Genomic DNA, 26102 nt, shown 5'->3' on the forward strand with positions numbered 1-26102 from the left:
TCTACTTCCTTCCTCCCAGGACCACATTGAGTGACATTTCCCTAAATACCCTCCTAGCACCTTTTAGAAGTGGAACAATTTCTATTATTCTCCCTGGCACAAGCTTATCCTGAACATGGGTCTAATCTGCAGGCGTGGAAACGCCGGTGCCACTTCCTGTGCCGTTTCAAACTCCCACCAGATGGAAACAAATGCATCCAGTTAGGAACACGAGACCTTCAGATGAACTTGGGCATGATGTTTTAATACACTGTGGGCTGACCATATTGCTTTAAAAGGTTTTATATGTGGCCACACAGATTACATGTGCATTTGTGGGCGAGTTGTGTTTTTAAAAGCTGTGTGTAAAGGGACTATGTGGTCCTAATGTGTTTGCCAATTAAACTGTAAGAAAACCGCACAAACACAACAATTACTATGGTGATGACAGTTGCAGCATGAAGACTATTGTAGAGCAATTCAGTCGTTATGTCTTCGATGTTTGTTGCCTCCCGATTCTTTCACAGCTCACGTGTTCGCTTGTGTTTTCAGTGAAAACCAACCTGTGCCAGTGAGTTCATATCTTTAAAATGTGCTGCTGCAGGAAGTTAAAATGTCCTCACAGCCTCCAATGTTCCCCCAAAAATCAATAAAAGATGTGCTGGCTGCCACATGAGCAGAGCAATAACATTTAAACTGTCTCCAGCAGCGTTAAGGTGGCTCTTTTAAACGGTGCTGCAGGAGTTGCTTGGCTGTTTTAAGGAGAGACTCTGGGCTGAGAGGGCCGGGTCGGCCAAACGCTACGATGAGAACTGATCAATTCTCTTCATGCCAAGGATAAACACAGCTTCTCGGCAATGTCCTTCCATGTTGCTGTAAAACACACGTTTAACCTTCAAGCCCCTCATGATCCGGTCAAACAGGTTTCAGATCAGTTGGGATTACCACAAATATTTTTTTCCTTTATTTGCCTCTATTTGTTTTTCCATCCACCCTGCTCAGATTCTTCTACTGAAGAAAAGATTAGCTTAAAATGAGACAAAATTGTTTTTACCTTTTCTTTCCTTCAAATTCAGAAATCTACATACATATATAATATTTGTATGACAATAGAGGTTATATTTCTGTGATACTTGCCTCATTTTGCATGTTGAACATCTATTTTAGTCTTGCAAGTCTTTTACTTCATGCACATAACAGCACTGTTTTTTTCTGTTACATTAATTATGTTCCTCTTTTTTGAGACTTTGACAGTTTTGAAAGTGTAAAGAAATATACCTAACCTGTAAATATGGGCCATAGCAGCAGTTCCTACTGGTGCATTCCCATTAAACAGGCTGTAAAACTGTTTCTAACTAGCAGCCCAGTGATTCCAGCAGGCTAACATAACTTTCCCAACAAGTGTGAAATAATTCAGATCTTTTATATCGACACAGCAAACGACTAAAAACAAAAACAAAAACAAGAGGGCCCACACAGGGCCGGATTTACAAGGATGGGGGCCCCTGGGCTGGAGTCAGTTTTGGTGCCCTGTCCACTGAAGAATGATAATTTTACTAATGCGAATTACAATACAGTAAATTACAAATTACAGTAGGTTTAATACATGGCCAGTTGCTCCATGTTTTTCACAACAAAACCTAAATATTTATTTTAGCTCCATAAGTTTCAATACTTGAGAATTGTTTATGTTCTTAAAAATCCCAAAAAATATGCATTCAGGTCACCTGACATGGGCCTGTTGGTTTTATAAAGAATACAGTTGTTGCTAAATCCACATTTGTAAAAAATAAATAAAAATAAACCACATTGAGCCTACATATATTTACAATTTGTGAAATATTCAAAACAGGAGACCAAGCAACAATTTACAGTCCAAACTACATCACAAGATTATTGCTATACGTAATTATAGTATTTTTTTAAATCTTCAAAATTGTAATATTTTTTTAACTGAAAACTAAATATGTCGTTCAAAGCAACAAAGCTCTTGCCTCCGCTGAGGAGAAGCTGGTCTTTAGTTCAAAATCCAAACCAAAGAGTTTGATAACAAACAGGCTAGTAATAACACACACACACACACGCACACACACACACACACACACACACACACACACACACACACACACACACACACACACACACACAAATATTTATAATGGACGAAGAGTAGGACTTCCAAAACAATCCATAGAATAATCGAGTGACACTCTTATCTGCTACAATCAACCAGAGTTTAATGGATGAAAGGTGATTAAATACACTGATGATTAAAAACCCGCCTAATACAGAGTCCCAGACTGCATCAGCATGTGTGTCTTCAACGCTGCTGCTGTGTATAAATTAATATATCTGTAACAGGAACGTAGTGTAGACTTTAACAGAAGGCATGCCAGGGTAAATAATATCACCAGTCAAATGTAGAAAGAATCTTGCAAAAATTCGGTATATACACAAACCCAGGCAGCTTGAAGAACCGGAAAACCTTTTTTTTTGTTGTGACACCTTGGTTTCATAACAACAAATCATTATAAAACCTCAGTGTACCTGTGTGCAGTGATGGATTAAGCTTTGGTTTGATGTAATCAGCCACTTTGAGGTGAGTTACCTCTGAACGCATTCATTAAGAAATCTTCTCCTGCAGTAGCAGTACAGCAGCTTTTCTCTTTTTGTTTCAATCATCACGTTTTCTTTTGTGGTAACTTCGAAATTCCTCGCCCTCGGTAAGCAATTTTTAGAAAATGTGTGTGCTCTTGCTTGTTGGAGGCTTTGATGAGGCCATTCCTTTATTTAGAACGGTAACAAGCCGTTTAAAAACTGGACATTTCATTTCCGGCTTTGAAGTAAAGGTAAGGTAAACTGATGCGATCACAACAACTCAGACATTTCAAGAGTGCGATGACTTTTCTGCATTGTTTTCCACTGAATGAACCACTTGTCAACATCACAGATAACGTGGATTTCATTGCCAGCAGAGTATTATGTTGTACATTCATGGCTCAGTATGGCGCCAGTTTTTAAGGTAATGTACACAAACATTTACAGCGTACATGGTTTGCTTACGTCAGACAAACGTGAAGAATAACATTTAAAAAAAATCCTTGGTGAATGCACCACAGATAAGGTCACCTGCTGGCTGGATACTGGAGCTACAGACATCTTCTTCATCGTTGTTACTGTCGTCTTTCAAACATCCTCATCAAAAGATCCACTGACCTCACACTAATTCACATTCAAACTAAAACACATCGAAGCGCAGCAAAGTAAAGACTAAGGTCAATTTTCATTCCTTTAAGTCAAGGAAAATGTTCATCCATTCAACAAAATGTCTTTTTGGCAAAGTTTCGTTCCACTTTTCCTCCCATTCAACCCCATTTCCCATGGTTCAGCCCTCAGGCCTCTTCGTACAAAGTGGTGAAGGGGGTCCATCATCGCTGGAGCAGCAGGACGGTGAATGGGAGCAGCAGCGGGACGCCGATGCCAGGCGTGGCCGCTCCTCCGACTGGCTTGGTCTCCGGCGCATAGGCATAAAGTCCCGGCCTGCTCCGAGCGCACTGACCGCTCAGACACATCCCGCTGCCTGAGCCGCTGATATCCTCACCTGCAGAGTTATCAAGGGAAATTTAAATAACTTGCATCTATTTTCACAATGCAGCCGTGAAGGAGTCGATTTGACTCCCGGAGAGCTTTCAACCTCCAGTAACTATTTTAAATTGAACTTCCTGTGGCTCAGACTTCACGACTTTTCCTAAAATGACTCGCTTTAACAACTCTAAAGTATAGGATATGTGTCACACAAAATGGGGAAGTTATTTTTACTCTTTATGAACTACATCTGGAAATTGCAATGGCAACTGTAATTTAGTGCAAGCGAGTTACAGGAATCACGAGTGACCACAAACAGTTTTGGTTTATGGGTGGAATGATAGAGAACTGGAACAAATGAAAGCAGCAGTTGGATTGTAAGGTGCAAGGCTTTTCATTCTGCAGGAATCCAAACAAGTGAAATCAGTGATTAATATTAGATAATAAAACTTTAGCAGTGTTTTGCATTTTAACACAAATCCCTTACTGTGGATTTCTTACCAGACATAATTTCATCCATGAGCTCTGCAGATAATTATGCAGTCAGTATGTCTTCAACATGACATAATCTGTACCGTAAAATGCAATAAACAAATAAAGTAATCAGGAGTGGAGTAAATCAACCAGTAGGAGGAATGTGAAGTCAGCCACGGGGCGCTGAGGCTGTTTGAGACAGCAGGATTAAACTTTGTGATTTAAAAAAAAAAATCAAGAAATGTTAAGCTGTCAACAACAGGTGCCATTTGTTTTTCAGTCTAAGTTGAATTATTTGAAACATAGATAACCTGGGGGAAAGAAGACTTCTCATTTTTCAATTCCTTTTTTCGTTCTCTTTCTTCCATATTTGCAAGATTTGTAAAAGACGAGCAGAGGTCTTTTCAGAGGAAATATAATTCCCACAAATACCAACTTTTGTTTACTATTGCCTATTCTTGTGTTGCATTAGCAGAAATGTAGAAAATGTTGAAAATATGTAAACCTAAGATTTTGAAAGGGTCTTACTTGCATCCTGAAAGTCGACATCATTGCCTTCCAGAGCATCTTTTAGCCTGTTGCTCATTATTTTCAGTTCCATGATCTGCTGCCGGATTTTCATGATGGGTTTTGTGATGTCGAGATCCACTTCTGGGTTGTTGATCTGATTTGCCAAACCGTCTCCCATCACCCCTGGAAGGTACCTGATAGGAGCAAAATGCAGCTAGTGAACCACTTTCACCGCCAGTAAATGAAAGACAAACAACCGATTACAAAATGATTAGAGATGGTAAAGGAGAGACACTTTACATGCAACGTCCTGTTCTTTAGATTTGGGTTTTCATTACATTTTGCTGCAAATCTGCCTAGTTTGCACACAAACATTCCTGCACTTCTGTGGTATTGAAGTGTAGATCTAATCATTTCTCATATAATTCTTAATTATTTTCTTGTCTCCAGCTTGTTGTGAATGCAAAACAATCCTGCTAAACTCCAGTAATTGCAGGTCAGCAGAAAAAATATTTTCAAGAAACATGGCTAGTTTTAAATAACTCTAAGAACAATCAGCAAACCCATACTTTTCACCAGTCTGCAGCAGATATGGACTGCTGCAGGGAGAGGTGGGTTTAAAAAGTAAGTAAATGAAGCAACAAGAAATGATTCAGCAATTTGTATTAAAAATTGTTAGAGTTCAAACTTGTAAACCACTTTTAGGCTTTAACAATGTCACTTTAGTTACTTCATTTTATCCCTGATTGGAAAAAAAACTGTTAAAGTTCTTATAAAATCCACCAGAGGGAGACATAGAGCTTTAAACAGTTCATACACAGAATGCATTCATCCTTCAGCTGTCACACCCAGCCAGTGATTCATGTATATTTCATGGTTCCTCACATTATTCAGATAAGGAAGACACATTTATATGAATGTGTTTTAGAGGATAAATCTGATAGCTTGGCTGCGATCCAAGCACTTCAAACACAAGGAGATGCTGAGTGTGGGTGAATAATGCACATATAAGCACAGCGTCACGTCGCTCTGTAATCCATTTACCCGCCAACTGAGGGAGGTTTGCTTGTCTGTGTGGCTTTCAATGCTTCAGCTAAAAGACCTGTGTGCAACAAACTGCTTTTTACAACCATGGATGCAACTTTATCTCAGTATAATTGTAAATGTGGCAGAATTGAGATTTAATGTTCTTGTATTTAAGTGCAGGAAATTGTTTCCATCATAACAGCTTCAGCGTAATATGCGTCGTCTCTTTCCTTTCTGATTGGTTTTCTTCTTTTTTCTATTATACGATTGAAATGATTTTTTTCACACATGCAGAAAGACTGCAGGCTGTTTTTCTGAAGAGAGTGCTGCCAACTGCACCACTTTGCACCCCATTTAATCTTTTTTAATCAAAAAAATGAATGCATTTGACTGAAACAAAATGAGCCTCTTTACATAAGAGACTCGTCTGTAAATTTAGGGAACACAAAGAGTAACTCTTGACTAGTTTTATAAATTAATTAAAGATGACCAGCTCCCATCTTTCTTCTGATTCGCTCTCACCTGGCTTTGGTCATCCCGTTCCAGCAGTTGTCCTGACTGTTGCTTTCAGCCGCCAGTTTGCTGCACAGCGCTACCGGCAGCTGGACCCAGTACTGACGCATGTCCCTCAGTTTACTGGACAGATCTGACACCTGAGGACAGAACAAAAGCAAAAACAATCTGTTCAGTTCCACTCGTTTTTATCAGTGCTGAAAATCTCAGTTTCACTTTAAGATTCACTGAGAGTTTCTTGAATCGTCTTAATTTCTCTGCACTCTCATACACAAATTATATATAAACGCTGTTATTTGGCTAAATTCCAGTTTAATTCCTTCAAAACTGTTTGTAAAATATCAGCTGAGTGTGTGGCATCCCGTGGAAGGAATTTCACTCTAATGAAAAAGACAAACAGCTATTGAAGAAGATCAGATATAAAACAGTTTCTAACTTTTATTAAGTCTAATATAGGTGTCTACAGTGGTAGTTTTACAGTAACAGAACCCAAATTATTACACACAAGTTCTAAGTATCAACTATTCAAAAAGCAATGAGCTAAAGTTACGCTACACAAACTAAATCTGGGATTTTTATTTTTTAAGTCTGACCTGTCTGCTAAGATTTGGACAGATTCAGAATTGTTCATCCGATATCTGTTCAATTCTGTTGTTTAATACATTTCTGACTAAAAATGGTTCATATTCTTAGTTTTGATGCATTTCACAACAAATATAAGACTCTTTAGCAAATCAAGCAGAAATTGTAACTGATTTATCGGTGAACCTCTGATTAATACACAGTTCTCTTTGGAAATTTAATATTTTCCGTTTCAACTTGATTCACATATGTAACATTAATGCAAATAAGTAAAAAAAACACAGAGAAATAATAAAGGATGATATTAAAGTTAGCTTGGACCAAAGCAGCCACACAAAGGCTATTGATAACTTTCAGCAGGATAATAATCCCAAAAAATTCCAGATAAAAACCAAAAATGGTTCATGAGACACAAAGTTCATCTTCTTCCATGCCTGTCAGTTTGGTAGAAAACCTGCAGGATTAAAATGCAGCGGACACACACCTGTATTTCCAGTCTGAGTCCAGCCGTCGGGGACGGTTTGTATTCGAACGCAGTCAGCGAGCCGCTCTTCTTCTTCTGCTCGTGGGCGTTTGGACTTCCTGTTCCTGGTTCACCTGGAGAGCCGCATGTTTGGTACACCTGCAGGAACAATCCGCAGGCTTTTACCATGTTTCTCAAAAACTGCACGTTCTCAATTCACCGCTTCATGTTTTATCTGAATCGCAGGTGACGAAGCTGAAATATTTATCTGGTGTTTTGTTGCAGAACGCAACTAATTTTCATTATTTGTAATTAACAGGCAATGAAGACGACTGACTGAACAAGACAAAGCTTTCTTTAGTTCAATTCATACAGAATTCACTTTTCAACTGGATGCATTTATTTTTTACAGAGATAAAAAAAAAACGCTTCTTTTGTTTTTAACTTTATTCTTCCTCACAGAAGGTTTCAGAAACTGAGAGTATGTATATATGAAATATTTTGATGATATTCATTTCTTGCTCAGAGGCAAATGGAGAAAGAGCATTTCCAGTTAGCTGTAAGAATAAAATAATCCACTAGATGGCGCCACTGGCAAACGTTTCAAATAGCTCTGAACATCCCTATTTGTGAAAACTTTATTTTGAAATTGAATTAAAAAAATATTTTTATTTGATTCAAGAATAACCTTGAGACGTCGCATCTCATAAAATCTCTTACCTTCGCTGTAAATGTGTCCATGTTTTCCTGCAGATAGTGCACAGCTTCGTAGATCCGGATGGGGATGGAGGACAGAACCACGTCCATGCTGGGTTCTGTGCTGAAGCTGGACGCGACTTGGATCATCGTGTCTGAAAGCAGAAATAAACACAGGAATCAGAAACCACTGCTTTACGTACGCAAGCTGTGGAAACGCTTAAACAGAAAGGGAATCAAAAAAGTAACAATCCACCAACAGTTTAAACCAGAAGTTTAAAATAAATCTTTATAGTCACTCTCTGAAATCCCACAAAACTTTTCTTGTTTTAGGTCTAGTAGAATTATAATATTATTTCTATTTGCTAAATGCCACGATAACGAGAGAAATAAAATGTCAGATCATCTTTTTAATGTCTTCAAAGTCAGAAGTTTGCATACATTTCCTCAGTATTCTGGCAGCACTGCCTTTGAACTTGGATCAAACCTTTTGCTTCTCCTCGGACTCCGCTGGGTTTCTGACCCAGTCCTCCTGGACGGAACAGAACTGGTGGGACTGACCGGTTCTGCAGGCCGCCTCACTCTCACAACCTTTCAGGATCTGCCCACAACTTCTTTACAGGATTGAGATCAGGGCTTTGAGGCAGCCATGTCAAAACAGTGACTTTGTTGTCCTTAAGCCACTTTGTGACCACTCTGGCCGTATGCTTAGGGTCATCTGAGCTTTACCTCTCTGACTGAAGTCTTGCTTCCATATTTCCACATGATGCCGTTTATTTCATGAAGTGCACCAGTTGCTCTTGCAGCAAAGATGCTGCCACCCTCCATTTATGATATACGAGTTTAACCTTTTTACAACATTCTAACTTTTTCAGTCTTGGCATATTGCAGTCTAATTGATTACGCCTCAAACAATAAGACGTGTTGTGGATTGGCTGGTGCGTCTTACCGATGAGCTCCTGCCACACCGGATCCAGGTCAGCCTGGTTGGCCAGGCAGCCCTTCATGACGTTTGAGCAGTAGTTGGAGCAGGGCTGGACCGAGGCCAGGCCGCGGCAGTGAGGGCAGTACACCAGCTTCATCAGGGCCTTGGTGCACTCCTCAGCGAGAGACACCTGAAATCAGACCCGCCAGATTACAAGACGGAGGTTTATGGGGTGTTCAGGATGCTTTTGCTTCATTTTACTGCAAATGGTTTACTCCGCAGTACCGAAGCAGGACAACAGAGGGCAGTATTTACACATCATTGCATGAACAAAGAGGCACAACAAATAATGGGGACAGTTAGAAATCTACTTTTAAACATCTTTATTCAAGGAAACTATTTAAACCTTGGCTTCCCATGAAAAAGATGTTACTCCTACCTTTTAGAGATCTTGCATAAAATATATCATGTTAAAAAAAACATGTTTAAATGTGCACTGGCCATTCATTAAAGTTTCTAACTTTAGTCTCGTGAACAGACTCCCTCGTGTTTAATTTGGTCAATGTTGCATTACAGAGTGAGGTCATGAGGTTTGAGTTATAATAAGAGTCTGCAGTCACAGAGCATGCAGGCTGGATGTGAACCGTGATGCGATGGGAAGTTTCAGCAGGTGGCAGAAATGTGTGCAGTTCCTCACAGGAAGGAGAAAGGAACAATTCAAATAATTTAACTCTTATGCAGGACTGCAAACAAGTTTACAATCTTGATCTTTTTAAGAATAATCTAATAAAACTGCAACTCATTATTAAAGAAAATCATATGAAAATCCTGTTTATAAAAAATGCTTTTTGATGAGAAACATAAAAGACGACACACACTGCTCACATGTGGGAGTTTGTGGATGATCTCCACTGAGATCTAAAAAAAAAAAAAACTCCTCGCACCAATAATTTTACATCAATCTTGTCAACCGTCTAAGAGAGAGCTTTGTTCTGACGGCAAAGGCTGACAGTTGGTTTTCCATTATCTTTGTGTTTCCCATCTGCAGGGCGGAGGATTTTTCTCTCACAGTTCGGGTGTGACAACCACGCAGCCGCCACATCTGCTTTCCTGGGAATCAGCCCAGCAGACATTAGACACATTCCCAAACAAACAGCCACATTATCAATAGTTCAGATGGCATTTTGTTCTGGCACCGTTGGCAGAATGCAAACCGTAACTGCTTGTTCAAGCCTGAGCTGATGTTTCCATGTTTGTCCTCAACAGGAAGGGAGGTCTTAACCATGTGTGTGTGTGTGTGTGTGTGCGTGCGTGCGTGCGTGCAGAAGGAAACACGAATACACAAAACTCACCTGTGAGACCTTCTTGATCACCTCTGAGCTGACCACCAGGCCCTGGACGAACGACCTGGCCGTGACAAAAGCCCGGATCACTTTCGTTTTCATGTCCCGAGGGACGTCTCCGAACGGCCGCAGCGTCTCCTGCTGCTTAGCAACACATTCCAGGTAATCCTCCGACAGGTTGACCTGTCCAACAGAGATGACAGCACAGAGCAGAACAGGTGGGCTTCATGAGGCAGTTTGACTGATTTTAACCAAACATTTACACAGATTTAAAACCTTGGATACAATCCCTGATCTGGATTTTTGGGTCTTTTCCTGTGTTCAATTTCTACAGAAGAGGATGAGGAACACTGAAAATAAATTATAAATCATAAATGTTGCATTCAGCTGAGATCAATTTAATTGAGTATTTTTTTCTACCAGCATTTCAAACTAAAGCAAACTCAAAGCACAAGAGGGCATGTTCCTTCCCTCACCTCCGTGGGGGTAGAGGCTTTAAACATTCGCTCCAGCAGCTGGGACCAGAACTCGGACAGGTTCTCGTCCAGGTTGAGGGCTGAGCCCCGGTAGTACTGACGCAGGTCGCCGTAGAGCTCTGCAAACAGACGGTCGTTCTGGGAGTACAGGGGGCCCAGCGGAGACAGCACCTCCTGCAGCGAGCGCTCCGACTGGCCGTGCAGCTCCGTGAAATACGCTGCGGAAAGAGGAAAACGTCAGGACACGACACGCTGACGCCAGACTTGGTTGGCACAGCACAACTAAATAATGTTGAAGTTAAACTGTGCAGATTTATCTCTGCCACTCCATTTCCAGCTCTGAGTTTTAGTATCTTTTTAGCAGAGCTGTGCACAACTGCTGCGTCTACAAGGTAGTTTAAAGTAACTGAATTCTTTCCAGGTGATAAAGTGATACCCAGCAGCTGGAAAGACATTATGGAGAACAACTGTTCAATAGCAAATTAATTTCATCAATTCAATCTGATTTAAATGTTATCCAAAACTCCACAACAAATATTATCTCAATGCACTTTGCAAAACAAACTCAGGTGTAATTCCCAGGTGCTCGGCTGAATTCTGCTCTTTCCATCCTAAAACATCTGATCTGTCACTTCCATACGTGGAACTAAACTGGATCCGTTTCCGATTGTTTTCAAAGCGTCTGCAGTCTGAACGGTCCTGCTGCGTGAAAGTAGCCTAATAGTGATTCTATTCTTTAAGCCGTTCACCAGATCCTGAAATCAGCTTGAAGAATCTTTACTCGACTTCTCACTTTTATCTGCGAGTCGTTTGGGAGTGATGAATTCAAATGTGGAAAAGTTCAAGCGGTATGACTGCTGCTCTCTGCATCCCCCAGTGTTGTTGTCCGTTTGGCACTTCCTGCCACTGGGTTGTCATTAGGGCTGAAACGATTCCTCGAATGATTCGAGTACCTCGATTACTAAAATTCCTCGAGGAAAATTTACCTTCCTCGAAGCTTCGTTAATTTATGTTTTATTAGTTAGCGCACCGTGTTCCGGCCGGGACTTCATTTGCGTTGCGCGGAGCTCTCACTTCCGCCTCTGAGTTGTTGACAAAAGCTAAGTCTCAGCGGCATAAAGTCCAGTCTTCAAGATTGGCCCGTGGGGATTTTATGGATTGATGATAATGCCCGACTTTTTTATCGTTTTTGGGGAACCAATAAGCATCCTTAAAATGACTGGGGGAATGCCTGGAGTTCGGCAGCATTTCTCCTCCGGGGCTGCTCGTTGAAAGCGAACGGCGGGAAGAGCGCTGAGGTGAGCGGATAGACTGAACAGGGCGGGCGGCTGAGTAGCTGATGCTTACCGTGTAAATGTAGCTTTACCGACGAACCGCACAATAAATTTCATATCCCGGTCTGAAGAAACGGGTGGCGGAGCGCATCGTACATGGCTGGTAGATGAGTTTCTGAGTGTGACCAGTGAAGGTGTCGTAAATATCCCGTATTGCTTCCCCCCGTGTTCGTCCCCCGGTCTAACGGTTCGTCAGTCCGCTGGTCTATTTCCTCCCCTCCACCCCATGTTCGTTCATTCGCCCTCTCCTCCCACTCCAGGCGGCATTTCCCGTATTTTCAAACCCAAAGCGTGACAGGTTAGGTGGCAAGGTGAGTTTAATTAATCTATTAAACTCACTGAAGATGAATACATAAACTAAAAGCTGGATTGTAGACATTTTTATAAGCATATTTATGAGCCTGCCTCTTTGTTATTAAATTCAATATAATTTCAGATTTTTCTATAACTTTTCTTCTGGTTAACTTAGAAAGTGAGCTATTATTGTTACAGGTTAGTTTTCTAAACTACAAAAAAGCAACTGTTAGGGAAGCTCATATATGAAAAATTGGACTGATATTGATATCTGATAGTAACACCGGTATTATGCCAGATTTACCAATATTTCATTTTATAATTTTTTTTATCCGATTACTCGATTAATCGTAAGAATAATCGATAGATTACTCGATTACTAAAATATTCGTTTACAACAGCCCTAGTTGTCATAGCAACCACTCCACCACTGCGTGCCCACTGACTTGGCAGATGTTTCAGGCTGGACGCTCTTCCCACCTTTACAGCCTTCAGTTGTCTAACTTAACTTCAGATCAGTCAGTTCCATTAAATTCAGTCCAGTCCAGTTCAGTTTAATAACTTCACATCTTTACAAATGCGTTCGGTTACTTTTATTGCTTGAGCTTCTTTTTCTTGCCTAATTTAAAAAACAAAACCTTTCTGCGATGGTTCCTTTAAAATTTCCGGTTCTGTTAGACGGATACAAAGTGACAGTGAGAAAAAACAGAGGGAATTAGAGAATCAGAGCTGTCTCTGCGCTATAATGGCTTCAAAGACGTGGGCCGCTGCCAGGCTGCTGTAACCACAACCAGATGGACAGCCACGTTACTGCAAGGCCTTCGCTAATAATAATGTCTCCCTCTGACTTTGTCCTCCTGCTGCCCGGTCTCTGTCTTTATTTTTGACTCACTGTTTCCACTCAGCGGCGATGATTTGTTCTCACTTGCTGTGTCTCCATGTTGGTATCGGAGGCACTTCTCAGTTTTCTTCTTCTCTACATCGCCCTCTGCCTCTGATATTCAGTGATCTGCAGCCTCGACTCCTCGGTGGGTCAACAGCTCATTAGCTGAACTAGCTACTGCCTCCAGGGACAACCTTTTTTCTGGTGTGTGTGTGTGTGTGTGTGTGTGTGTGTGTGTGTGTGTGTGTGTGTGTGTGTGTGTGTGTATCCCTAAAGATCAGTGGATCGGCTTATCGCATTTCATTGTGTCTGGCTGACTCTGGTCTCATTATAGCGCCCAGGCAGGGGTCTTCTTGTCACACAGAACACACAAACCTGCATTCACACACACACACACACACACACACACACCCCCACACACACACACACACACACACACACACACACAATCACTGCTGTTATTGAAGCTGCGGTATTGACCGCCAAACACAACTTTGCAAACACACAACATACAAATGTCAGGCTCCTCTGGGTGCGCTTCTGAAGGTTTGTTATTGAGCTCTGGCAGTAATGAGTGTCTTGTATGCACTCACACACCAACACCCTACTTACTGTCAAAGCTCCTGTGGAGATTGTTGAAAGTCGCCTGCAGGGACCTGCCGGCCTCTCTGATCAGTCCCTCCGTCTCCTGGGCGCTCAGACCGGCCAGGTTTCCCTCCATGGCGATGGTGCAGCAAGTCGGACCCTGAGGACACATCCTCAGATGTTCACCTTTAGAAAGAGGGAGAGACTCCGTCATGTAATTGGAATGCATACATCTTTATGAACCAATAACTAAATTAGTCGGTTTTTCAGCATTTACTCTAATTTACGACCAAGTGACACCTGAAATTACAGCAAATTAACAGCTGAAGCACCTTCACCCTCAACTTAAGACATCTTTACAACATGCTAATCTATTTTTGTTGTGATTATTTTCAGAGGCAGAATTTGTGACCTTCAGATGAGGCAGGATTAGGGTTAAATTAGAGATGCATCAATCCACGTTTTTCACTTCCAATACTAAAATCAGGTTTTTATCATCGGCCGTTACCGATCCAATACAGAAACACTGTCCTGATCCGACTTAAAATCTCTTTTTGTTTTTAACACAGACATAAATGTACTGAATTACAGATCTATTTCATAACTCTACACACTTAAATACACCAACAGCTTCACGTTTGATCAAACATTAAAAACAACTTTAATTAGTTCAGTCAGTATAACTAGGAAAAGAACAGCCGAGGTAAAAGAAATAATAAAGAAACTGACACTGACAAAAAGAGGTTGACCACCTGAAGGCATCACTTAACATAATATTACTCATTTTAAATTAGTAAGAAGAAAAAAATATTCACTTTTTTTATTATTTTCACTTTACTTTTTCACATTGATTAGTGTCTTGTAATTACAACAAACTTCAAACTACAAATCGACTCGGTTGAGTGAGAAGCCTTGAGCGTCTGACAGGGCACACAGTAAAATGATGAATAATAAAGAAAAATCTCCAACGTTCAGTGTCAGAAAGAAGAAACAAACTCCGGCTCTGTTTCAGAGAAAAGCTGGAAGCAGCTCGGGTCGTTCAGATCCATCCATGTCGGTCCTTTGCATTAGATGAAATTAGGGCTGCATGACATCAGGAAAATGTGTATTTGTGATATTATTGCTGGAAACTGTGATAACAATTAACCATCTTTTTTTTTCCAACAACTCTCGGTTAGATCTTGTATCTTATAAAATAAAAATAAACATCAAGAATACATCCAACTATATACAGCATTCTACCAAATATTGTGTCCAAATGCAGCGATTCCCCACACTACAGAGTGATTTTGTGAAGGTGACTGTGTCCAAAAATGCCAACCGTGTCTCAGTTAGCGAGCCAGAAGGATGAAACATGCACACTTTGGTTGAAACGAAGGATGATTTATCTGGTTCATTCACATTTAAGCTTCTTTAATCAGAATAACTAACATCCAAACTAAATATTTCAAATCATATAGATAAGCACGAATATTTAGTTTAAAAAAACTACATTTACTTTAAAATACTGTTAGTATTTAGCACCACAATACATTAAAGATCTGCTGTTGCCATAGCAACCTCCCAGACCTCTCAGGTCTTCTGGTTCTGCTCTGCATCCCCAGAACCAGAACCAAACATGGAGAAGCAGCGTTCAGCTTCTATGCACCACAAATCTGGAACAAGCATCCAGAAAACTGCAGAACAGCCGAAACACTGAGTTCCTTTAAACCCAGACTAAGAACCCGGCCGTTCAGTGATGCTTTTGAAAAGTTTTAAGTTAAACGTTAATTAACATTCGGATTGTAATGATGACAAAATGTAACGTTTCAACTGCTGACTTTGTATTTTTATGAGGTAAAACACAGAACTGCCTTGTTGCTGAAATGAGCTATGCTAATAAACTTGATTGATGCAGTATTCCTTCATTAATTTATAAAATGCCAATGCCATCTTTTAAAGATTCAGGGTTCATTAGTCCAGATCAGAAACTCAAATCCTTTTTCCTCCAGTCAGTAAGCTAACCTTCTCTCTCACCGTACGGGTCGTACATTTACAGACTCCACACTCTGTGTTTTTTTTGTGTGTGTGCGTTTTCTATCCATTTTCTGAAATGCAAATCTTTTTTTTGCACATAGAGACGTATTTGACTGGTCTTCCAGTAGCCTGCAGCCAGTCTGCAGCATTAGTCTCATGACAGACACCAGTGCTGTGGATTCTCCTCCGTGTGCGTGTCTGTGAGCCTCCGTCTAAGAAGGTTAGGGGTGAGTAAGTTTCCCCTCAGCTGTGTGCTTCACTGCTCTCCGCCTTCTTAACAGCTCCAACGCTGGTGGCTGCTCGTGTTAGCGTTAGCGTGCGTGTGGGTGTGTATTTGGGTTGCAGGGCAGGAATTTGTCCATCGCAGTAAGTGGAGCAGAAGAGAGACGCCTTCATCAGCAGCTCTCCGTGAATCCTTCACTTGGTGGTTTGTGTGCAGGATGTGATAACAGGGAGAGAAATCAACAGTGGCAGCTGGATTACAGGAAGCAGCACCTGATGTAGCACCTTGATTCTACGCTCTCATCTTTTTACTTTACTAAACCAGTCATTTTACATTTTCTTTGAACTTCTAGCCTCCATGCACAACTTAAAGGGATGTTATTGTGTAAAATATTTTTGTTCTGCTTCATATCATGTTATAATGTTATTTCTTCACCAAAAACATACTTGGATTTCTTCCAAGTAGGTCAGGAGAGTCAAACTCATTTTCATTTTGGGTCATTTCAAAAATCTGAATGTTCTTAAAGGGCCAGTTATGCCAGAATCTATTTATAAACCCACTGAAAATATCAATAACTAGCTGCTTGTTTCAGCATTCAATGAGTGTTTGTTACAGTGAAAAAATATTAAACATCTTTTCACACTGATCAGTCCATCCACGATTTTTTGCAATCAAAATCACAGATTTCGTGGTGCTAATTTAGAAATATTTGTAAGGAATCTGTGTGACAGTTGTGCTAATAGATAATGTTAAACATGACTTCTTTTTTTAAATCACAAACTACAACTTCACATCACGTAAGGCTGGGGCAGCAGTCACTTATACTCAATGTTTTTGGCCAATTTTGAGAAAAAATTGCAGTAAAATCAGAAACAAATCTGGGGATCTGTTGATTTTGTGTGAATTTTGCAGATTTGTGAAAAACTAGAGGGACTATTTGATGTAATTTGTAGTCTGGAGGGCCACACAGAAAGCTCCTGCGGGCCAGATTTGGCCCCCGGGCCTTGAATTTGACACATGTGGCCTAGATGGAACAAGCGCCACGTTCGAGGCGAGGTTTCTCCTCTGAGCTGCAGTTCTCACATTTCTGCATTACAGAGCAGCTCCACCACTCAGTCCCTTCAGACTAGCCGCAGCAATTAGCAAACACCTGGTGGAACTGCATATCTGCTGAGCTCATTACACAATCTACATCTCATTGCAACGCTGGTAAAAATGTTGCTAAAGGATTAATAGAGGAGCCATGTTGTGATGATTTCCTGAAGTTTCAGAAAGAGCAGGAGTTTTTAAAGAGACAGAGGCACAATTTCAAGATGCTAAATTACTAAGTCAAATTTACTTTTAAGTCATATTTGATATGTCATAATTCAAATATTGATATGTCATATTTGATATTTGACAAATGAAGGTAACATAATTACTTGATTGTGCCCTAAAATTATTCTGGAAAACACATAGTACTCCCCCTTTCACAACCAAAATACTCATCTATTAACTCATTATAATCAGTTTTAAGTGTCAAAAGCAATTCATTTAGTCTACAACCAAATGCATCTGTCCTCTAATCTTAACACTAGAAATGCCAAAGTTCTAGAAGACCATAAAATCAGACAGGAGGAAGTAATTTTGGCTCAGAAGTTTCCAAAAACAGAAAACACCAACACTCATTAGTGCAACGTTTTTCACTTGTCAAAAGCTCCCAAAAGCTTGGAAGTTTTAGGCTGGGAGAAAAGAAATGCTTCTGCGAGACAAAAGTCTTCAAAACTTCAAAACTCAGTGGAGGAGGCTGTAAATAAATAGGGTGAGTGAAAAGTGAGAGGAGATGTGGGTCAGGTGTAATCAGCCTCAGTAGGTGATTTGGTTGCACACACCGTGTTTGCCCTCAGGCTGCAGCATATATTTCGTTATGTCTGCATCTTGAGGGATGAACACACACAAGGTTGCACTACAGGAGACCCTCGTTTACATAACTCATAGCTGTCAGCCGCGGGGAGACGAGGAGTCAGAATGCTGCAATGGGAGGAGTTCTGTCCATCTGCAATGAAAACAGCAGCTTCTTTAATCAACACTGAGTGGGATTGTGACGCTGCAGGCAGCTCATGCTCAGATGCCCCTGATTAATAAGGACTATTCTCAGTTTAACCAGATATGATCTGAGTCAGAAGAAGGGGTGGAAATTTCTCCACATTGAGATGAATCACCATGAAGAGATGGATGACTCTGCATTGACAAAAACAAACCAATAGTTTGCTGCCAACAAATAATTTAATTACACACTTGTTAATTGCAATAAAGTAGCTGAAGCAGAAGATGATCCAGACTCCATTAATCAGTCGCCATTCTGTCTCGTCTGCTTTATACGTTTACTTTAAAAGCCATAAATTAGCACAGCACTGTATTATGTACTGTTGAAAAATAAAATCTACATAGTCTCTGTAACATAAATCAAAATTATCCAACACAAATACAGTTTAAAATGACACTAAAACAAACATTTCCATAAGGATTAACAAAAGTATTTCTATTCACTCAGTGCCAGAATGAGAAAATGAATGTCTTGTAGAAATGTAGGTTCTTAAAAGCCAAAAGTATTTGATATAATTTCATTTTAAACTATATGACAGGTTTACAGGTTTTGGATATATCATAATAACTTGCTGGATTTGCCTTGTTCACACACAGTTTTCAGCTTTGTCCAAACATTTTCTACAAATCTGGGCTTTGTAATGGCCAATAAGTAAACATTTATTAGTTCCTGGTGGAACTACACGCTGTGCAGTTCTACCAAGTGTTTGCCACAAAGCTAAATTTAAACTAATTTAGTTTTATTCTGTGACCCAACCATGTAGCATTAGAGCTACTTGAGGAAAAGCTTTAATTTCCAGGCATTATTATAAAAAAAGCTTTTTTTTTCTCATTTATTTTACTGCTTCTACTACTTTATTAATAAAACACTTAAAAAAAACACATGTGCAACAAAGTGCTTTACAAATAAAATCAAAGACATTTAAAACATAAAAACAATAAGAAAACAGCCTTAAAATAGCAATATGAAACAAAAGTAAAGCCAAGTAATAAAAAAGTAATGAGAGATTGTTCCACATTAGTTATTTCAATTTTTATGAATATTAAATCCCAATAATTAGAGATTTTATTTCTGTAAGATGCTCAGAAATAACCATCTTCCTTATTAAGCTGCCATTCAGCAAATAGAAATAATTGTAGTAACACTAATTGACTAGAAAAAGCTAATTTCTGTTTAGTGGAAAAACGTTAATCCCCTTTCATACAGCATGTAAATGTGGCTACATTTGACATCATATGCTTAAAGGTATTATTTCTCATACTAATTTAAAATGAGGATCATTTTTGATGTAAGCAGCACCAACAGGAGCCACAATCAGATATCTGTAAAGTACAGCGTGCTGCAAGGCCAAGCTCAATAAAACTCTGATTAGTCTGCTCATTGCTGCAGGCACATGTTTATTCACTTCATGAATTAGGGTTGGGTAAATATTTTAGTATTGATTACGAGCAAAGTTCTGATGTTAAATTTATGAGGATAAACATCTTTAACGCACCGCCATCTTTGGCTTCCACACAGACTCCCACAAAAACCCGAATCTATTCAGATCCAAACATGTTCCTCGTTTTGCCTGCAGATGTTGAGCAGCCAAACGCGTTGGCCACACCGCGCACGTCAAGGCAGACAGTAGCATTTAGCATTTCGTTTCCCTTTTCCCACTCAAAGCATCTGGCTCAGACTTCCTTCTTGGCATCACGCTCTTCTGCTTCATCAGCCTTTGTTTCCTCACATTCCTCGTGGCAGATCCCACATACTTGAGCTCGTCTTGACAAGTGAGCCGTCCCCACCGAATGTGCTGAGCAGACAAACGGCCAAACCTGCGCCAGTCTGCATTCTGACACTTGAAAAAATATCCCAATATTCAGCAAAAAAAACACCTTTATCAAGGCCATGGAAGGTGAGGTGGCAGGAATATGAACATCTGCAAACTAAAACAAATTCAGCTCTCAGAAAAAAATAAAATCAAATCAAATTTACTCAAATAACAGGAATGAAATTCATCAATTATTTATTTAAAATCTGAAGAACTGTTTACCTCTGAAACCTGATCAGAAATGCATTAAGGATTTTTAAACATCTTCGTTGTTGCATCCTGCAAGCTTCTGCATCATACATAAAAATTGTTTTCTGTCAATAGTTACGAGTAAAACATATTTATGAGTTACGAAAACATGTTTGCTCCCCAAGATGTGATTTTTTTAATGTGCCAACCATACTGAGATTTGCAGAGAAATGTTAATGTTGCTTTAAGAACACATTGAGACACTGTCTCTTTTTTATGAGGAGGCCTGGTAATGGTTTCTTCTCAGGTTATTGCCACAACAAAATGCTCGAGACCATCATTCGTTACCATGCCAACCTCCACTGCAAGATTTGCAAAATAAAATAAATAAGAGAAGAAAATTCCTTAAAACTAAAACTGGACTATATATATATATATATATATATATATATATATATATATATATATATATATATATATATATATATATATATATATATATATATATATATATATATATATATATATATATATATATATATAAATATATATATATATATATATATATATTCCGAGGGACAGATTAGCTTCTCAAAATAAATTTAGAGTACAAAATGAACACCTACAAATTTAAATGTTTGACCAATACTCTTATCAAAAGAGGTAAATATGGGCAACATCCTGGAAGAAAGTTCCCACATAAACGTTTCACTTTATGAAATTAGCGTCTGCACACCAAGAGCCAAACAGAAACAATTAGGCTGTTTGTTTCTGGCTGTGGAGGCACTGAGCCGATCAGGACTTGCTGCAACAGAGTTGCTTTTGCTCGGTGCCGACTTGCTGCACCACGTTCAGCCAAATGAAAGCTGAATTCATTTGATTGTGCACAAACATCTCAACCCCAGCTGATTTCTCAGGCTAATTCAGGTCAGATTCTGACACGATAAATTGAAGTTACTAGGAGGTTACGTAACAGTACTTATAAATAATGCAGAGGCACAGAGTTGTGTGAACAAATCAAAGAAAAACAAGCTTTTATTCTTGTTTCATCAAAATGTTTGTTTTAGATATATATATAATTTTTGTTTTGTCAGATTCTTATTACGTCTTTCAGTTTAACTTGTTCAAATCTTTACATGACAAACTAAAGAATAAAAATATTAAATTAAAAACAAACCTTGCTCATAAATAAAAATATGTTCTCAGCCGTTAGTATAACATCCGTTTTTACCGTTTAAGAAAGCAGAATTTTCATATTTCAGGAATGAAAATTCAGGAATGTGTGTTTATTTTTCCTAATTTGTTAGTGATTTCCAGACTTTGTTACCTCTAAAACCACAAATTAAACTATTTTTAGAAAATTAAGAAATATTATTTTATTACGACGCATTAAAGAGGAAGGTAAGATAAAGTTTAGATCATTCTCAACTGGCCCTGACATTTTCCTGGCACCAATTAACCTAACAATCATTTTTTTAGACATTCAAACTCCACTTTGAAGCAAACCGAGTTGTATTTTTGCCCAATCTCGATTTTTTTTTCTTATTTTCCTCTTAATTATCCATATTAAGTTTTAATATCTGTGGTTTTATTATTTGTAACTATCAGTGTGCTGCTGCTGCTCTTTGAGAGTCCACTTTCAAATTGGTAATAATAGTCAAAAATGCTCAAAATGTCAACTCAAATTATGCTGTTTTTGTCTCAAACAGTGAAATCCTGTTTACATGCACACTGTTAGTAAAGAGGACTTTTCTCTCTTAAACAAAAGAACAATGCTTCCTCTGATCTTCACATAAATAATTCATGACTGAAAGGCTGATAAAGGCAATCATTCAACACACAACAGCAAATCAGAGCTTTTCTCTCTCAAATATTAGAGTTGGAAAGAGCTGGTACTTATTTTTCACATGATCTGTTGCACTGTAAAACACCTGAAGGTGGTTTAACCTGACAATAAAAGTCCACCTGCTGCCTTGAAAATGCAATTTAAGTCAACAAGAAAATTGTTTTGGTTGTAACTTAGAAATTAAAGTTTATGAAGTTGATTTAACAACATTGTTTTTTGAGTTCATTAGTTTTGTTTTGTGAGTCTTAACTCAATGCTGCAATTTAAACCAAATAATTATTTCACAGCATGTAACAAAAATCACACAAGTCTCTATTATTTTCACTCACAATATCAAGTCAAAATAAGTATTTTACTTTAGAAAAATTTGAATTCTTGTTTCAAATTGCATTAACAAACTTTCTGTTCTGATAATGAATTTTATTAAACATCACAATGACTTCGGCTCAGAAACATTTAGTGTGAACAGGAAATTAAAATTAACATTTTCCTTAATAAAACACAAGAGTCAGACCAATGCAAGTGCACAGAAATGTGCCGCTAAGAATTCTGGGAAATAGTTCCCACTCCTGTCTTTTTCTTCTTTCAGTTTTTTAAGTGCTAACCTAAAAACTCCAGTTTATTCAACTGGAGGTTTAACATTTAGGCTCAAATTGTAAATCTCGCTAAATTTATTTGACTTAAAAATTAGAAGATAGTAGACACAACTAAATGCGGCTCAAATGTTTTACAGTGAAACATTATGCATCTGATAAGAAACGTATGATTGTGTAAACTGTAAACAATGGCGCCTTTGACAGCGAGATTAATGATAGTTACTCCAACAGGAAGCACCGTCCTCACTGCATGGGAGTTTAAAGCAACAGATTATACAAACATGCTTAACTCCTCTCTATGTGGCCTTCAGGGTTGGATCAGGTTTCAATTGTCCTCTTTTGATTGTGTTTTACTGTATTTTACTACTTTATAATTATCTGGGTTGCTCAACTTTAACTCTCTCCTCAGTTTTCAATTGTAGCATAAGCCGCCATAAAGTAAACAAAATCAGTTCTCTTTACCTGCGAAAAAATAAATAAAAAATTAAAAAAAATGCTTCCAAGATCCAGGACTGCTGAGGCATTCAGGAGGTTTAATGAGACGTGAAGATCTAATTACACCCTCAGCTGCAGCAGAAGTGCTTCATCACCGTCTCACCTGCCCTCCGCTGCAGACTAATCCCTCACCAAGGTAAGGCAGAGCGAACGCCGAGTCAGCAGACCCAAATGACAAGGTTCCACGTGTATTACTGTATTTCAGCTGATTCCACCTCAGAGAAACGCAAACATAAAGAGCTCCAATCTGCTAACATCAATCTTATCCACTCTGTTCAGATCAGGGGTGTTCAAAGTGAGGCTCAGGGGCCATTTGCAGCCCCTGGGCTGATTGTGTGTGGCCCAAGACTTCAGCTAAAGAAAGATAGAAATGTCTACCCGCAGTACGGGTATTTAAAATAGATGGAGACTTTTTATCTTTAATTAGGATAAAACAAATAAAATCTTCTTACAATAGAAAAGTTTGGCTGTAACACAAAATAATCATCTTTTTTTTCTCTTGAAGACTTTACTTTTTCTCTAAACCAAACTTTACCAAACCCGAATCTACTTTTCATTAATTTAATAAACTTAGACAAATACAGCAAGCATGTTCAAAGAAAGAGCAACCCAAATCCTCATTGATCAAACTGTTTTTTTGTTTTTTTATCTAGAAAATTAGCTAAATTATTTTTAATAAGGCAAATCTCCAGAACCCATTTTAAATTTTGGATGTAGAATAATTTACCTTTTCCAGCAACAAATTTGATTTGCATGTGTAGATTCTTGTTGAGTAAGAAACTTTTTTTCACCCTCAAGTCCTTTTGACTCAAGGATTTTGGCTCTTGGAGTTTTTGTGCAAACAAATTTAAGATTTATTTCAAGAGATAATCAGAACGTCTTCAGGTACTCCCAGTTCATCAAATTAATCAGGAAGTGAGATGTTACTCAGAAGTATAATTTTGAAGTTTTTAATCAACTATGCTAATTTTTTTTTCTTTACTGCTGCTTCATAAAACAAACCAGTCCAGATTAAGACATAAGTCAAGTCTTTTGTGATGCAGAAAGATACATTTCCAGGTTATTTCCTTGTTAAAGCAAATGAATCGCAGCTTTCTAACTAAAAAGAACAGTTCTTATATGTTTCTCTTTAGAAACATGAAGCAGCTTATCTGGTTTATGATATTATTGTTAAAGTATAAACTCATGTGTCAAGAAGGCAAGACTTGAAAACATTAATTTAATAAACTAAAGCAGGTGATTGTCCTGCTGTTTGCTTAAATGCCATTAATTTGGATTACTGTTGTCACTGAATCTATTTAATATAAATTTAAGAACAACAGATGGTATTAGGAGCAACACACTGGGACAAACTAAACACAACTGAAACATTTTCACCAGTTTTTCCTCCTCTTTTCTTCTTGTCCTACTTTCATCCATCCTGCCCTCCTTTAACTCGTCTCCTTAAATCTGTCCAACTTCTTCCACTCCTCTTTTTCATTTTAATGTTATGGCCTCATTCCTTTCACTGCGTCTTTACTTGACTCTCCCCCGCTGGGATGAAAGTTTGTCACAGGAAGCAACTTTGCACCGTGTTACTGTGGAAACCGCCTCCCTAACTGTTACCAAAGTGACCTCCAATCTCTCAACGTATGCACACAAACGGCGCAGTTCACGCAAACCACGACACAGACGAAGCAAAACCAAACGCCGCCGTTAGAAATAAAATGCAAAACCTGCTACAATGGTCTTTATCTTAACACACTCCCTGATCCTGCCCTTGCTCTGCCATCACACACCACATCAAAGCGGCTCACTGCCGAGCAGTAAAAGTGGCGCAGTGGTTTGGATTTATTCCCTTCAGTCAGACGTTTATTCGCTGCTTCCCTTTCCTAATGAGCGTCTTACAATAACCCTGTCACTTACTGCGGGAAATTACTGCTACCTAAATGAGCGTCTGATGGAATGTGTGTGTGTGAGTGTTTCCATCTCACACTCTCTTCATCATTTAAGACCACCTGTATGTGATTTAATGTCCCTCATGGACTTCCTCCCAAAGTACACTTTTACCATTTTACTATGCAGTGAAAAGCAAAGGAGCGCAGAAGACGAGGGGAGATAAGAGAGGAGGAGGAAAAAGACGGAGGGATGAGAGGGCGATGAAAAATAGAAATCGACAAAGAAGGAGGAGTGAAGCATTAATGGACACAGAGGCAGGAGGAATTAAAAAAGCAGACATTACCCTGTAAATATCTAGTAAATCTGTTCAACTTTATTATTTAATCATATAAATTTACACTTGATCTAAAAAGTTGCTTATGATGAAGTTTCGTAGCGGTTTATGATAATTTCACCCAGCAAGTAAAGCTGCTCAAAGCTTCAGTCAACATAAAATCCAATGAGGTTACCTGTCTTGGTGCTTAGATCTGCAATTCTCAAAAAACCAAAATGCAGCAAAAACCTGGAAACAGGATTTAGAACAGAAACAAATTCAAAGGTTTTGAATTATCATTATTGTTAGTACGCTGCACATGAAACACTCAGTTACAAGACCATCACTGAATAAATCATAAGCACTAAATATACAGCAGCTTAAAAAAATTAGAAATCCAAAGTATTTCAGGTATTTCACTTTAAAATTAGTGGCAACAAAAAGGAAGTTGGGAATATGTAGGGAAAAAAAGAACACAATGGGCAGACACCGGCTAAAAACGTGACTAAGAATATCTCACCAAACCATTCATTAACCATGTGTGTGTGTGTGTGGGGGTGTGTGTGTGTGTGTGTTCACCTGGCACCAACTCCTCCATATAATACTGTAATTCTATGTTATTTCTGGGAGCACCTCAAAGCTCTTGCACTAATGACCACTTTTACTTAAATTCACTCGGTGTGCAGAAAGGCTCAACATGTGCCATCTGGTGCGCTCCATGCCATGCATGTTGCAGAGTCAGGATCTGCCTCTGTGAGTGTGCACATTTGTGCAAGCATGTGAATAATTGTGGGGCAGCCAAAGGTCACACGAGCCGTCTCTGACTCTCTTTTCTACACATGCCTTTAAATCTAGACGGATTTGTCTCTCCCCATGACAAATCAATATGAGGGTTGAAAGTGTAGAGGGATTATCAGTCGACAGCCACTCTGCTGCACATCGCCTTCAGAAAACAGGTACATTATTCTAACTTCTTGAG

The 26102-nt window shown here is 39.0% G+C and overlaps 1 protein-coding gene across 1 annotated transcript in view; it reads right to left on the minus strand.

Moving 5' to 3' along the window:
* Positions 1-2191: 2191 nt before the first annotated feature.
* gpc1a (glypican 1a) overlaps positions 2192-26102 on the minus strand; it is a 39966-nt gene continuing 16055 nt past the window's right edge. Inside the window, exons 2-10 of the mRNA XM_015001262.2 lie at positions 13696-13854; positions 10573-10790; positions 10106-10279; positions 8778-8943; positions 7853-7983; positions 7154-7291; positions 6097-6227; positions 4567-4742; positions 2192-3580 (exon numbers count right to left, since the gene is read on the minus strand). Of these exons, the coding sequence (XP_014856748.2) occupies positions 3408-3580; positions 4567-4742; positions 6097-6227; positions 7154-7291; positions 7853-7983; positions 8778-8943; positions 10106-10279; positions 10573-10790; positions 13696-13854 (1466 nt within the window). The 3' untranslated portion in view covers positions 2192-3407. The remainder of the gene's footprint in view (positions 3581-4566; positions 4743-6096; positions 6228-7153; positions 7292-7852; positions 7984-8777; positions 8944-10105; positions 10280-10572; positions 10791-13695; positions 13855-26102) is intronic.

This window comes from Poecilia mexicana, unplaced genomic scaffold (assembly GCF_051168715.1).
Source record: "Poecilia mexicana isolate PSO_F unplaced genomic scaffold, ASM5116871v1 scaffold_4, whole genome shotgun sequence".
In the NCBI taxonomy this organism is placed as follows: Eukaryota; Metazoa; Chordata; class Actinopteri; order Cyprinodontiformes; family Poeciliidae; genus Poecilia; species Poecilia mexicana.